This window comes from Hordeum vulgare, chromosome 1H (genome assembly GCF_904849725.1).
Source record: "Hordeum vulgare subsp. vulgare chromosome 1H, MorexV3_pseudomolecules_assembly, whole genome shotgun sequence".
NCBI classification, from domain to species: Eukaryota; Viridiplantae; Streptophyta; class Magnoliopsida; order Poales; family Poaceae; genus Hordeum; species Hordeum vulgare.
In genome coordinates this window covers 462,196,899-462,211,965 of record NC_058518.1, presented here as the reverse complement: position 1 = coordinate 462,211,965, position 15,067 = coordinate 462,196,899, and the positions used below count along the sequence as shown (strand labels likewise).

The 15,067-nt window shown below is 43.4% G+C and overlaps 1 protein-coding gene across 1 annotated transcript; it reads left to right on the top strand.

Moving 5' to 3' along the window:
* The first annotated feature begins 5,897 nt into the window (after positions 1-5,897).
* LOC123445438 (60S ribosomal protein L36-3-like) lies at positions 5,898-8,308 on the top strand. The gene is made up of 4 exons (XM_045122427.1): positions 5,898-5,996; positions 6,120-6,234; positions 7,018-7,217; positions 8,104-8,308. The coding sequence occupies exons 2-4, from the start codon at positions 6,133-6,135 to the stop codon at positions 8,135-8,137; spliced, it is 336 nt and encodes a 111-aa protein (XP_044978362.1). The 5' UTR covers positions 5,898-5,996; positions 6,120-6,132; the 3' UTR covers positions 8,138-8,308.
* Positions 8,309-15,067: the final 6,759 nt, after the last annotated feature.

The following is a 15,067-nucleotide window of genomic DNA, read 5'->3' as shown; positions in this document are numbered from 1 at the left end:
TTTAGCCAACGTGGCACCCGGGGCCACACTCCTGGTTGTGTGGCGACTAAGAGAAAGGAGCCACACTACATTGTGTGGCGCCTGACTGAAAGGAGTCACGCTATCTTATATTAAAACGGATGTATTTTTTAATCCGTACATTCGATGAAAACGTGTCTTATATGAATATTGTGTATTTTTTGTATTCTACACAATGGTGACATTTTCAGCTGTATTAGGATAATTTTTTAATGAAAAATCTGTTATAAAAATACATCATAATATAACTAACCATATTTGTTAAGACTTAAATTTGACATGATGATAGCTATTGACCTATAACTCTTATGTATTTGAATCCTACATGAGTTTTGCACTACATAATGTGTACGTTCACGTCATGCCTATGCTTTCCATGTTAGTCATCTTTAACATGTTCATGTCTTGCATCTAAGTGACTAACATGATATAAATGAAATTCCATTACAGAAAGCTACATTTTATGAGATCCATAGTAAATCTAGTGAAGGAAGACCCAATATGTCTTGAGCAAGAAGAATCACGGAGCCCATCAATCCATCACATGCAGCATGTCTTGTGTTCTTGTTTGTCCCCTCGCATATTGCAATATATAGGATAACACGTACCTTGCAAAATTCAAAAGAGGCTTCTCCGAGTAAAAACCAACCGCTGGCATATCATGTTGGTTATGTGGAGCTAAAAAGTGGGTATTAAGACACTAACAATAAGCAAGTAAATGCACGAACCAGCACAAATACAATGAATCAAGTTTTCTAGTGGGGTATGTCGACATTCATAAATCTGAGAACTATGTGACATATAATGTGACAACTAAGTGAGTAATCTGACAAGTACCAACGAAAACAAAAGTTGTCAAAACATGTCAACATGAGATCTAGTTTGAAGATCTCGTCGCGATAAAGTCAGTGATGCAAACGGATTTTGGTCAAACTTTACGTAGTTTGACTCCAAACAAATTTTACATGCGGAGTAAAAAAAAATGGAGGGAGCATAATACAGCAAAGCCATAGCCGCCATATTTTGTCTCGTTTCCTGGAAGAAGAAACAAGCACCATCAACATGCACTTTCAGCACATTTCATCTGAAAGAAAGAAAGCACCATGAAGTTTCACCACATTTCACCTGGAAGACAGAAAGCACCATCCAGTATGCTCCTATTGCCAGCAACTTTTTGCTTTAGGAAGAACTCCACATCTTCTCATCGGCCTGGTGGTAAGTCACTTCATCAGTTGACCTGTTCGCCTTGCCTACATTTCATTAATCATGCTTTTATAATTTCAACAAGCACCAGGGAAGGGGAATCATATCTCTTTGCCTTACTGCAAGAACACACCTGAGATCTCATTTCTTCCAACTTCCACAACTTCATATCAGGAGCAAACAAATGTGCACCATCCTCACAGGTCAATGGCTATCATCATGCCAAGTTTGTAAGTCTTAAAAGATTCGGCCAGTTATACTATGATGCATTTTTGTAACGTAATTTTCATCAAAAAAATATATCCTAATATTATGATGTATTTTTAACAGATTTTTCATTAAAAAATTATCCTAATACAGCTGAAAATGTCACCATTGCATAGAACACAAAAAATTACACAATATTCATATAAGACATGTTTTAATCGGATGTACGGATTAAAAGTTACATCGTTTTTAATATAAGATAGTGTGACTCCTTTCAGTCTGGTGCCACACAATGTAGTGTGTCTCCTTTCTCGTCACACAACCAGGAGTGTGGCCCCGGGTGCCACATTGGCTAAAAGTGTAACGCCCATATGCTAGGCGTTACATAGTGTAGTGTGACGCTCGACTGTCGGGCGCCACACAAAAGGGTCAGCTGAATGAATTTATTTTAAACGTAGTCCAGTTTGTAAATTTGTTTTGTGTGTGGGTCAATTTTGTTGATTTTGCCATCACGGGAAGGTCTAATTTTATCCGAACCAACGACACACATACATATGCCAAGGTCGATGTTGGCCAGTATTGTGGATGGTGCGTCCTTTGTACAGGTTTTTGTCAGGTTTTCTTTATATAAACCGAACAGTCTCAACCATCTTTGATTTTTCTTTCTGCAATGAAATCTTAACAGCTCTTCTGCAAATTAAAAAAATATGTTGGCTGATGCTTGTGGTTGTAATACCATGCCCTAATCGGTGATGTATTAATGCTCATGATGAGGTATGGGATAATAACTGGAACTTAAAAAATATAACTGGAAACTTTCACTGTTCAGTCGTACTGGATGAATCCTTGTAGGTAATCTCTTTTCCCTACCCCTTCTTATATTTACAGGAAATTCAAGCGTGGTATGCATGTAAGTATGCTTTGGTTGTATACGTGTGGTCATTTTATTGTTGGCTTGATTAAGAATATTGAGACTCTCTTAGTTGGTCCAGGTTAAACTTGATAAATGCAACAAAAAAAACGTTCCATGTAATAATTAAGTTGTATTATTAATTTGAACAATTCTCATATATTTTAATCCTTTTATGGCTTTTAGCTTCTTCAATCATTCTTAATTATTTAATGTCATTATGAGGTACATGTGTTCCCAAGATTAAACCTGAAAAATGTGTAGTTGACCACCTGGGTCTATTTGATTTCTTTGCGACAACCATCATTGTTCAATATCTATTCTAAAGATAGACCATTGACAATGCAATGTCATTGTTTGTTTAATAAGATAATTCAGCCGGGATGGTTCTTACTAATATTTAAGACAACTTCAGTTTTTAGCCTGCTCGGTCATTTTGGATGATTTAGATTGAATTTTGGACGCATGTCTTTAATAAAACCACAAACAGATTTTGGGTGCTAAAATAAACACTAAATGCTACTTCCTCATGACGACTATGTGCAGAAAGACGATTCCCGTGGAGGAGATCCTGACTACCGATGCGAGGCTGGGGTGGAAGAAGGGCACGAACATCACCTTTCTTGAAGGAAGGATCTGATTTTTCTGGTACAGTTATGCATTTTTAAAAGTTTGAGATGTATTTTTTATATCAACACTATAATAATCTATGAAGTTATATTTCCGATGCAGATGTAATCCCTAATTACTTGTATGTTCATGTTACCTTCGTTAAACAAACATGGACGAATAGCAATTTTTTATAATTTAAATCTCCAATTAATTGATCAGTTTTATTTTATATCGCCAAATCTACACTTCCAAGTCAGAATATCATGTCCACTTGAGAAGATATTGTACTTGTACAAAGGATAAATTAATGATGTATTCAATAGTCATCGATAGAATTGAGCAACCGTTGCATAACTTCAATTTTTTTGCTTCCACGTGCTCATGACTGATCTATTGATCATGTGTAAATTCATCACAAAAAAAAAACAGATTGTTCAAAAATCTTGATAATCATTGACAGTTGTATGCTTCTTCACTAGGTTGCTGGATCACAATGACGTTTCACTTTAAATAATACAATTTGAGTGACATGCTATTTTGTATTCAACGTTATTACTGTTGCACGTACACGCTTACTAGTAATAGGAAAAAGCAGAAACAAAAAACCATCAACGAAAAACTTAAAATAAAACGCTTCAGCAGCCCAGCGAAGGAAACAGCACAAAAACGCTAATGTGGGCCAGCCCAATTTGCATCGCACGTGGACGTTACCCCATCCATTTGACGCCCGCAGGCGTCAAATAGGATTGGCCCTATTGGATATGCTCTGTTAACTCGTGTTGTGCTGAATGAAGCATTTTTTTTTCAACTGGGTTCACACGCCTTTCCATTACTTTCATAACATTTTTTTTTCAACTGGGTTCACACGCCTTTCCATTACTTTCATACCAGATATGTAACAAGGTTCACACTAATTTGACCTTAACATTCATGAAATAAATGCGTCGGTGCGGACGCGCGCGCCCTCTCGGTGTCCGCCCCAACTACTCCCTTCGTCACGGTTTAGAAGACACAGTTAGACTTGCATGCGTTTCCAAAATAGACAAAGATTAAGGCACGCTGCATTTACTCCTATCAGCTAATTAGTACTCCGTTGTACTACTTCTATATGCATGTATAGTGTGAATGCTATTTTTTAACTCATTTCACATCCAATCAATAACTACCTAGGTCCTAGAGAATTTGCATGCACGCCTTCTAAACCGTGACGGAGGGAGTATCGACAATCAACTTAACTTATGACGGCCATCCTCCATGAGCCCACGCGTCAGCGGCTGTGGTCAGCCTTTTTTAATCCGAGCGTGCGGTGGGGTTCGGCCTCATCTGCTTCCAGAACCCCTCGTCCCCATCTTGCCACCTCGTCGGCGACCAAACCTTAGCCTGCAGCCATGGTCGACTCCTTCCAAAACAAGGGCAAGTCCTCCGTCTACCCCGCACGATCTCCCCGCCGGCGTCTTCCCCCCGGCCTCGCGAGCGTGTCAGCATCACGGTGCACCAATCACGGTGACACTGGGAGCACCGCGTCCCGCTGCCGTACCCGGATGTCACCCTTCCGCACTACTGGCATCTGGATCCGGAGAGGATCCATGTGTCGGCCGTGCCACGGTCGGTGCGAATGCACGCGGATGAGGTGAGTCGACGCGGGCGGCAGCTGACGCCGGAGCAGCGGCTCAACCGTGTGTACGTGACCATTCTCCCCACTCGGAGGTCTGGTTTGCGGTCGAGCATGAAGAGCAGTGCCGGCGCGGCGTGCGCGACGTGCAGCCAGGAGGCCCTCTGTCGCCCCCGCCCGTAGTTAGCGACGAGGACCAGGAGGTGGAGGCTGCCTACCAGGCGGCGCTGGCAGCCGCAATCCGCGAGAGTGAGGAGGAAGAGCGGTGCAAGGCCGAGGAGGAGGGCGTGGTGTACGAGGCGTAGCTCGTAGAGGCCATCGCGCTGTCCGCCGCCGTCGACTGCGTCGTGCCCCCTTCGTCAAAGACCGAGCTACAAGGCCGCAGCGGGAGGTCTACGAGTGGACCGACTGCCTCCGCAAGTGGGTCAGCGCGCCGCCCATCTGGTTGAACGCGACACCGTAGCAGGAGGAAGCTCCACCACTAGAGGGCGCAAAACCTGGCGGAGGAGCGCGTCGATGGTCGTCGGCTGATGGCGCTGGAGCGTGAGACGGAGGAGGAACGATGAGAGATGGAGGAGGAGGAACGTGCCTGTGCTGCGCAGCCACTGCCACCAGCGCAGCCCGCGTCGGCGGGACAGACGACAGAGGCGCAGGCAGCGGCGCTCTAGAACATGGCGTTCCCTTGGGCTGGTCCTGCATCAACGCTTGTTGACCTCACCGGACCCGAAGTCGACGCCGCCTAGGGCCGACTCGCAGTTTAGGTTTTTTAATATTTAATTAATGTAATGGGGATGCGTGGACTCTCGCCAGCCACAAAGGCCGGCTTTAACGTTTAATTAATGTCTGTTCATTATCTTCGGAAATGTTTGATTTTTTTTTCACGCGTCGGCAAAATAAACCGGGCCAACGTTGAATGCATGCGTCGACCCAGACGCTGAAGCGGACTTTGATGTCCGTCAGTCTGACCCAAAGAGACAAAACACAGACAAAACGCCGTTCGTTTGAATCGGTCGGTTGGAGTTGCTCTAATCGTTTGCTTTTGTCGTAATAAAGCTTTCCATATGCGATGCAAAAAAATAGACATACTATTCTGGTAAAAGAAATGAAAACGTCGGAGGACCATCTTTTATAATAGAAAAAACAGAGTATCCGCAAACTTTACCGATCAGTAGGATCTATCTTTTTTGTTTTTGAGAAATTGTCAGAATCTATCAAGGGGCATCCGCGTGCGATGTCGACAAACGGCCCAAAAGTGCGTACGACCCATGTCCGCCCAGATTTCTTCGGCCCAAAAGGAAAATATCAGAATGGCCTTAGCCTTAGCCCGGCCCGCATCAACCAGCCACGCAGCGGCATCAGCGCGCCGTATATAACCACCCTCCTCGCCCTAGGGTTTCTCCTTAGACGCAGCCGCTTCACTTCTCCCAGGTAAAGGTGAGCACCCCCACCCCCACGCCCCGCCGCCGCCGCTGCGGACCCAAAACCCTCATCTCCTCCGTCCCCCCCGCCGCTTCTCCCCGTCGCTAACGTGGGCTGTCTCTTCTCCTGGTTGTGCAGGAAAGGTTCGCCCATGGCTCCGTCGCAGCCCAAGTCGGGCCTCTTCGTGGGCATCAACAAGGGCCACGTTGTCACCAAGCGCGAGCTGCCGCCGCGCCCGTCCGACCGCAAGGGGGTAAGCTTCTTTGTCATACGGATCCCGCGGGTGCTCTTGTTCTATTCTGTTGATCCGCCGGAGTTGGGCGGTGCCAGGGCTCCGCGGTCTGCGCGCCCTGGATCCGCGCGTTGCGCGACTGCCGCCTGAGCCACTTTGCCGTCAACGCTAGAGAGCTCATCCCTTTGCCTGTCTTGCCTGCGTTACGCCACTGGCGCCTGAGGCCTCATAGCCTATCCGCCATGTTGATCCGTGTGTGCTTGATGTATTAGGCTCGGTTTCTTGTTGGTGGATTATGCGGTAGTGGTAGCATGCTTGTTTGCTTCATGTACGGAACACAAGTCTTCCGTACATCACTTGTTGCTAGTTTTTTAGATCTAAACCTTGCTACAATTTCTGTTGGAGGCATATTTTGGTCTTGCCATTTTACTGTTAGGTTGTGTGAATCAGAAAAGTTGTTGGTTAATATTTTATTTCATCAATAATGATTACCTTTGTTTACCCGCTGGTTGATCGAATATACATACATAACTTGCTAATGTGCATCTGGTTTTGGCTTTGTGTAGAAATTTCATTTCACTATTTAGTCTACCTAAATACGATTAGCAGGTTGGTTTTGAGTGATCTAGTTTAGCTGGAAGATGAGATTCCGCTTAGATTCTGAATTTTGTTGAATGTCTGACTATTCCTTCATTCTCATCTTTTGAGTCGCCAAGTGTAAACTATCATGTATGGCTGGAAGAGTTCCTGTTATAGGCTTGTTCAATTCTGTTTGTACTGACCGGTTACCCTGTTGGTTTGCAGAAAGGTACCAAGAGGGTGCATTTCGTTAGGAGCTTGATCAGGGAGGTTGCTGGGTTTGCTCCATATGAGAAGCGTATCACTGAGCTTCTCAAGGTTGGCAAGGATAAGCGTGCTCTGAAGGTGGCGAAGCGAAAGTTGGGCACCCACAAGAGGGCCAAGAAGAAGAGAGAGGAGATGTCCAGTGTCCTCAGGAAGATGAGGTGTGTAAAATATGACTTCAATCTGAATTTTTTGTTACCTTCTCTTTGAAAGCATTATCTGTGATGATATACATTAGTACAATAATGTCATTCAGTAGGTATTTTACATGTACTCAACTTAATTGTTGTATTATTGTAGCTTTGGAAATCTATACTTTAGTTAGTGATACTTCATATATGGTTAATTGTCAATTCTTTACGGCAGACTCAAATATGAGTGATATGGTTTCTTGGAGTTTATACAATGTGCCTTCTGTGTGATGGGAGGACATCCGAGTCTTCTAGCTTTGAGGGAGCAAACTTTGCATGTTTGTATATTCCTAAGCTAACATCACAAATTGAGCCTTTTGGTGTTGAGGTGTCCCCAGGGATTACTCCATTAGAAGGCAGTCTCATATTCCATCGCCCTTGATAGCAGCGTTGCTGCATTAAAACTTTGGGAATTGCCATGAGACGAACATTTGTTCTTGCTAGCATTTATATTATTAAATGTTTTAGACAACACAATTAGCCTTTTTCTGTTAATGAATACTGTTTTCTGTGTGATGGGAGGACATCCGAGTCTTCTTGCTTTATGTGGAGCAAACATTCCATGTTTGTATATTCCTAAGCAAATGGTTCAAAGTGACCCTTCTGGTGTTGAGGTTCCCCTATGGTTTCCTCCCCCAGATGGCAGTCTCATATTCCATCGCCCTTGATAGCAGCGTTGCTGCATTTATACTTTGGGGATTGCCATGGGATGCACATCTGCTATTTTTTTGTTGTTTCAAGCACATTTTTATGCCTTGTTAATGGATTGCATGTTTTGGTTTGGGGATTGTCTTCTTTTCTGTATGTTAGGTACTTTCTTGGTAGACGTGGACTAATTTTCTGCTGTGATATACAGATCTGCTGGTACTGGAACCGAGAAGAAGAAGTAGAGTATCCCAAGCTCGTGAAGTTAATGGCAATCTTCTGTTCTGGTGGCCAGTTTTTACTACATGTAGAACCTACTAGACTTGAAACTGTTACCCGCCAGCTAAAATTATGCTATGTTGAACCTCCTGTCCTGTGAGATTTTTGATCTACTTTGCAAAGCCTGGCTTTCACCTTGTTTTCTTGGTTTGCTTTTTCATTATCTGTTAGCTTCATGTGGCATTCATTGCCTGTGGCTGTGGCTTACAATTGGCTTACGTGTGGTTAATTTCCATCCTGTAGGCTCCTTGGTTAAGAACCAACTTGTCATGGATGCCATGTTTTTAATACTAGCAAAAGAGCCAAAACATGCATTTTTAATTCAATAACCACGACTCAAGAAACATCTTTTAATTCCAAATGGCATCATATTTATGTCACTGACAGTGGCCTGAATGCTCATATAATAAGAACACATTTGAGTGTGGTCAGTCCTAAGGACTCTCTTTGTCTCTCTTTTGAGAAAATTTTATTACGTTCAGGATGCATATTAAATGAACAAATCAAGAAATAAAAGCATGAAAGAATATTATGCATATTTAATGAACAAATCAAAAAATAAAAGTATGAAAGAATATTGAGTGCATGTATTTCAAATAATTAAAATTTATGTCTTGTGAAACTTATATTATTAATGAACATATAATAAGTAAATTTGGATATTACTTGATGTTTCAAGTTGCATGGTCTCTCTCCTGGTGATGCCCATAAATATTTGCATTATGATGAAAATAGCCAAATATGTTTTATTAATTGATGGTAGCATAAGCATCAGAGTACTATTTTTATCTTGCTGATATATTTGTTTGTATTTGTAATCCAAATGAAATCTTAATTTGGTTGCAGAAATATTAGAGAACTCCATAAAAAATAATCAATTTGTAATCCAAGTAACCAAATGTTCAAGGTTGCATATCAACATCCATATTTAAAAAAATAATTAGCAAAACAGTTTAAAACAATATGAAAATTCAAAGCTAAGCCATTCGATTATGTAAAGCTTGTATAAGCAAAATTGTACATGTTTTATACATTAGAAATATTTTTTTGCGGATGACATCAGAAACATTTTATATACACACGTGTAATACATGTTTGAATTATTCAAATATACGATTAACATTTAAAAATATATATATTTTCTACGTCTACTTTGTTCCATGCACAGTTTATATTTTTGTATATGTTTTTATTATGCATTAGAAACATTTTTCTACATTTAAAGTAATACATGATCATTTTTTATTGAAAATAGAAGAAAAAATATTATTATTATCCATACACACGGTATATTTTTGTATATATGGAGACTTTTTTGTCTATAAATTTGACACTTCTTTAATCAATGATTTACATTTTGACAAAGTTTATCGAAACAAAGTCAAAAGAGAAAAAAATATAGGAAAAGCGCAAGAAAGAAGGAAAAAAATGGCGAAGGCCGGCCCGGTCATCACGCACGCGCGAGTACTGAATGAGAAAAGGTGGAAGAAAATTGGGAGATCTTAAGATCGAACTACGGCCTCCCAAGTGGAACTGTAAGCGCCCAACCAGTTGGGCCGAAGATGCGATAGCGATGACTTTGGAGACCGCCATCTCTTGAATTAAAAGGAAGAGCTGAATCGGAGTTTAGAAAACGAAACGGTATTGTAACTTACGGGTGGCATAGGTGGGTAATTTATACGAATCTCAGGGACAATTTTCATGACGTACGGCAGAAGCACTTCCGTGCGTTGCAACGGAAGACAAAAAGAATTATGCGCTAATCAAATAATTATGACTCAATATTCTGACATAAAAGTATCTTCTATTTTAACACGATGGCTCATCATGTTGTCATTTATTTATTTTCCTCGGTGATGTTGGTTACGATGTCCACGTGATCACAATGCATTTAACGTGATAAATACTAAAGCTATGAGCTTACCACTGCACACTCCACCTTTCATTATGTTATGCAAAGAAATGTTTATAACTTCAAAAACAAATATCATCGACCATAAACTAGTTCCAACGCCTAGACATATAAATACTTTCATAATACTACTCAAATCCTAGACATAAAAGTTTATTGAATCGGTGAACGGGTTTCCGAATCGACATTTTTTTTGAAAAAAACTTAGATTTTTTCAAAAAATACCGCACATTATATTTTTACAAACATTTTTAATGGATGAACAATTTTTAACTCAGCAAACATTTTTTGAACATACGAGCTTTTTGGGAACAAATTCGAAAATTGATTTTCTTAATTTATGTGAATATTTTCTAAAGTTTCATGGACATTTTTTTCATATTCCTGAATATGTTTTGAATACACTATAATTTTTTCAAAATCCTGAACATGATTTTATTTCCTAACCATTTTTTCCAGATCGTGGTTATTTTTTATAATTTGCGTACAGATTGGTAAAAACCACCAACTTTTTTAAATCCCAAAAAATTTATGATTTTGTTAATTTTTTTGAATTCACGTATATTTTAAGATTTCTCAAACATGTTTTGAAAACTCACAACTTTTAAAATTTGAAAATTCTGAACTGGTTTAAAGATGGAAGAAAACAGAATGAGGAAAAAAAGAAAAAAACCAAATAAAAAAATAGCAAAGCAAGCCAGGCCGCTGGAAACATTAGGACTTAGCCACCATGTTACGTACGTGTCTTTGATTTTTCTTAATATCACATGTCATAAGAGAACAAAGCATACACGATTTCGGAAAGGAAAAAATTGAATCATTTTTTGACTTACGGTGGTACCATGGATAATTTATGCCAACTTCAGGGACAATTTTAATGACGTACGACAGAAGCAATAGGTGTTTTATTAGTAGGTGAAGATAACAAGAATCGTTATGCACAAATGTACAAATTGAGAACTCGGTTTAACATGGTAAAGAAATGGTGGCATGAACTCTCAAAATAGCTGATGTAACATCAATTTTGTATGAAACACGAACAGCGTTTCAATTGCACAGACACATTGCCCTGTCTTTAATACTCCCTATTCTTTTTAATGGTTTCAGTAGGGGACCACATACGGAGCAAAGTGATTGAATATATACTTTAAAATAATTAGTTCCTTAGTGAAATATCTAAAATGACTTATATTAGGAACGGAGGGAGTACATCTGTATGTAGTCCTCTAGTGAAATATCTAAAATAACTTATATTAGGAATGAAGGGAGTAGATGTAATATTCTTACAAAAGGCACCATAAATAGCCCTAAAACGCCACTTTGTTATCTGTTGCATTCTTCCATAATTTGCATATAACAATATATAAACCAACAAAATTCTTCTTATATTTTTTATATAAGAAACATCCCCTTTACAGAAGTTGCTGATCATGGGCTAAATAACTGCCTTTTGATTTAATGGTTGATTTTTCGTTTTGAATACGGAAGCTCATTTGCCTGCCAAACACTCAGGCTTTGTTTGATTACCCCTAAACTCCACATTAATCAATACTGTGGGAAATTCTCAAAAGAAAAGAAGAGTGTAACGACAAAAAATTAATTCACGAAACAAGCGTTTGTCTTGTTTCGTAGATATAAAGGAACACCAAAGTACACGGCTAAAAGATATAATGTGATGAGGAGAAAGGAGATTTACATAAACAACATAAAACATGCACATTCATGTTGGTCCGATCGACGACACCCAACCTCTACAACAACGTTCCTAGGAGGGTGACTACGCCAAGCATTGTCGTTACCAAGTCCAAGCATACAAACAAGAGTTTTCACACACGAAACCGAAAATGATGTCTTTAGGAAAAAGGTGACACTAACGAGCATTGTTGTCGCTCGCGTCGTAGCATGAAGATTTTCGTCATAAACTCACCTTCATCATCAAAAGTCATGAGAAGGCCATCCCATTCGAACTCGATTCGGGCACTGCCACTTTCACAGGAAGAGAACATGCTACATACTTCTACTACTACATTCCTTGTCACCCACACAAAAGAGACAGACTCATCACAATCCAATCCATGCCAGAACACATGGAGCCGCCCCATCCAATCCAAGAGACCCCCCTAACATGGACGAAGAAGGCGAGAACACGTGCGAGGAACAACCAGCCTCCAACAGGGGCCAAAGTCCAACGTATCCAGATAAAGACGAGGGGACCATGGTGGTGGACGAGATCTCCTTCCACCTGAAGTCAGTCGGTACCTCCGTCTGCCAAGTGGTAGTACCCACCTCTTTTGACTCCCCACGCCTTGCTGTGTGACCTTTCTCTCAGTACTAAAGGCCAACGTTGAAATCTGCATCCTCCCGCCAATATGCACCTTGCTCTACCATCGCAAGCCCAATGCTAATATGTAGGCACCACCGCCACCACGCCATTTCCTCCTCCGCCCGGAAGAACACTGGAGGATGACGCCGACAACAACACAAGCCGCCCTGCAACCCGTGATGAGCACATGGCCAAATCTAACTTCACCACCGCAATAGTTTGTTGTGGCCGCCGCAGTTGCCCCAACAAGCACACACATACACACGTCACCCAGCACACCACCACCGCAACCTTGCAACATCGCGTCGTCGTGCCCGTCGCTAGCACTGCATCCCAGAGTGGCCGCCCCGTCCCGCGTCGAGGCCACCGTTCGAGGAGCCCACAAGGCCCCATCGCCACCTACCCGTGCAGTATACACATGGTGAATATTTTTTTAATCAAAACTAAACAACTCAAGACATGTCGTTATTTGTACTCATGGTTTGTAACATAAGTTATTTTGAAAACTGTAAGTGCATCTGGTGCCATCCCTTGTTGGTTTGGTGTATTAAAGATAAACGTGGTTGAGAGACTAATGTGTTTGTGAAAGTTCACGGGATAACACAGGTGAAAGTCCCCAGAGATTCGATTTAACCGTTGATGGGGTCATAGTCCCAGGGTAGGGTCACAGGCCTGCCCTATAGGTCCTACCCAAGGACTACCCTTCTTAAGGGACAAGGCCCTTTGTTAGTTCCGACTGAATTAAGGACTTCCCATCATCCAGTCGGTAATGATTCCCCCCATCATCCAGTCGGAGATGAGCATTCAGAGCGTATTAAACTGCCGACTGGATTCCACTCTGTATATCGTAACCTCCCTGGAGGGCAACGGTCGTACGTTTTCATACACCATTATTAGCATTTAAGGCATACGTTACCTGTAACGTAGGCATTTATTCGCCACTACTCCACCCCTGTGCACCGGACCGTTGTGAAGGGCAGCGTACTCTATATAAGCCGCCCTTCCCCACTGGTGCACGGGGTTAGCATTTTCACTGTAATCCATATTTCACTCGACATTAAGCTCCCAAGAGCACTGAGACATAGGGATTTTACCTCCACCGTAGAGGGGCCTGAACTCATACAACCTCGTCGTAGCTAAGGCTCTGGCCATCCTTTCGTACCGTACACATCTACTTTCAGACTTATACCCACGACAGTTGGCGCCCACCGTGGGGCAGGCGTCTAAGCGACTTCCGGCGAGTTTGCGACTACATCTTTTCATCATGTCGTCCGGTGGAGATTTGTGCATGGGACGTGAGATCCTCTTCGGCGCACTCTCCTTCATCGTCGACGATTCGACATGGCTTCGGGATGCGCCTCTCGACGTCGAGGCGCTCCCCAGTCGCGGGGCTACGCACTTCCGTGTCGGCGCCCGCGGCATCCTTCTTCTCCAGCAGTCGGCTCCGGTGTCGATCTTCGCCCCCGTCACGCGCCGCAACAAGCGGTCTCGCCGTCCGCGGCTCCAGCGTTGGGTGCAACACGCCCAGGCACGCCAGAATGCGTCCTCTCAAGTGGCGGTCCTCGAGTCGGTTGTGGTTGCGCCGCCGTCCCAGCGCTCGGACTCAGTTCCGATCGAGTTGCCTTCCGAGTACTTGGGTCACGGGCCTGCAGCCGAAGTTCACATGGCCAATTCCCATGAAAGTCCCCGCCAAACTGGTCGGAACGAGCACGAGGTCGGCGAGTCATCCGGCGCTCGCCGTCAGCCCCGCCGTTCTGCCAGTCGACGCACTTGTCACAGCAACGTGGAGGTGTTCCGCACACCCGTCCTCAACCTGGCTGCCGCCGCCAAGATAGCCGATTCCCTCCAGCCGACTGATTTAGAGGCTGGCAGACGGATTGAGCAGATCCGTGCCCTGTTGCACGCGGCGCAGCAACAGAATTCAGCGGTCTCCCAGTCGCACAACAGGATCCACAATAGTTCTGTTCACGCGAACATGCATCGGTCAGTTTTCAGCCCCGATTCTCATCAGCGACACAGAGGAGGCAGCCGTTCCATGAACCCCGAAGATCGTCGCCGTTCACGCACCCCTCCGCGGGGTGGGCCCTACGGGCCCCGACATCATGATGATCGGCGTTCGGTCGGTGACACTTATGATCCAAGGCCCGACGCAAGAGGGTACATCGCCCAGAGGAAGGTCGACAGGAGTCGAGCCCACCGCGATGGTCACGATAGAGACCGTCGGAGTAGAAGCAGGACCATCGTCTCTGGCCCCGAGTGTTTCAGTCGGGCCATCCGTGTGGCTGACATCCCTCCCAACTTCCGAGCAATGGGGATCAGCAAGTTTACAGGAGAATCCAAGCCAGAAACATGGCTGGACGACTACCGGGTGGCGGTCCAGATCGGTGGTGGTGATGACCAGGTCGCCATGAAACATCTCCCCCTGATGCTCGACGGCTCGGCACGAGCGTGGCTGAACCAGTTAGCTCCTTCAAGCATCTACAGCTGGGCAGATCTGGCCCGAGTCTTCATCAGGACGTTCGAGGGGACGTGCAAACGCCCTGCTGGTCTCGTGGAGCTCCAACACTGTGTCCAGAAGCAGAATGAGCCCCTGCGCGATTTTATCCACTGTTGGACAACCCTCTACCACACGTTGGAGAACGTCACAGAGCACCAAGCAGT

Coding starts and splice junctions, on each gene's coding strand:
- LOC123445438 (XM_045122427.1), top strand. CDS start 6,133: ATGGCTCCGTCGCAGCCCAAGTCGGGCCTCTTCGTGGGCATCAACAAG. Junction 6,235..7,017: donor GCCCGTCCGACCGCAAGGGG/GTAAGCTTCTTT, acceptor GTTGGTTTGCAG/AAAGGTACCAAGAGGGTGCA. Junction 7,218..8,103: donor AGTGTCCTCAGGAAGATGAG/GTGTGTAAAATA, acceptor TGTGATATACAG/ATCTGCTGGTACTGGAACCG.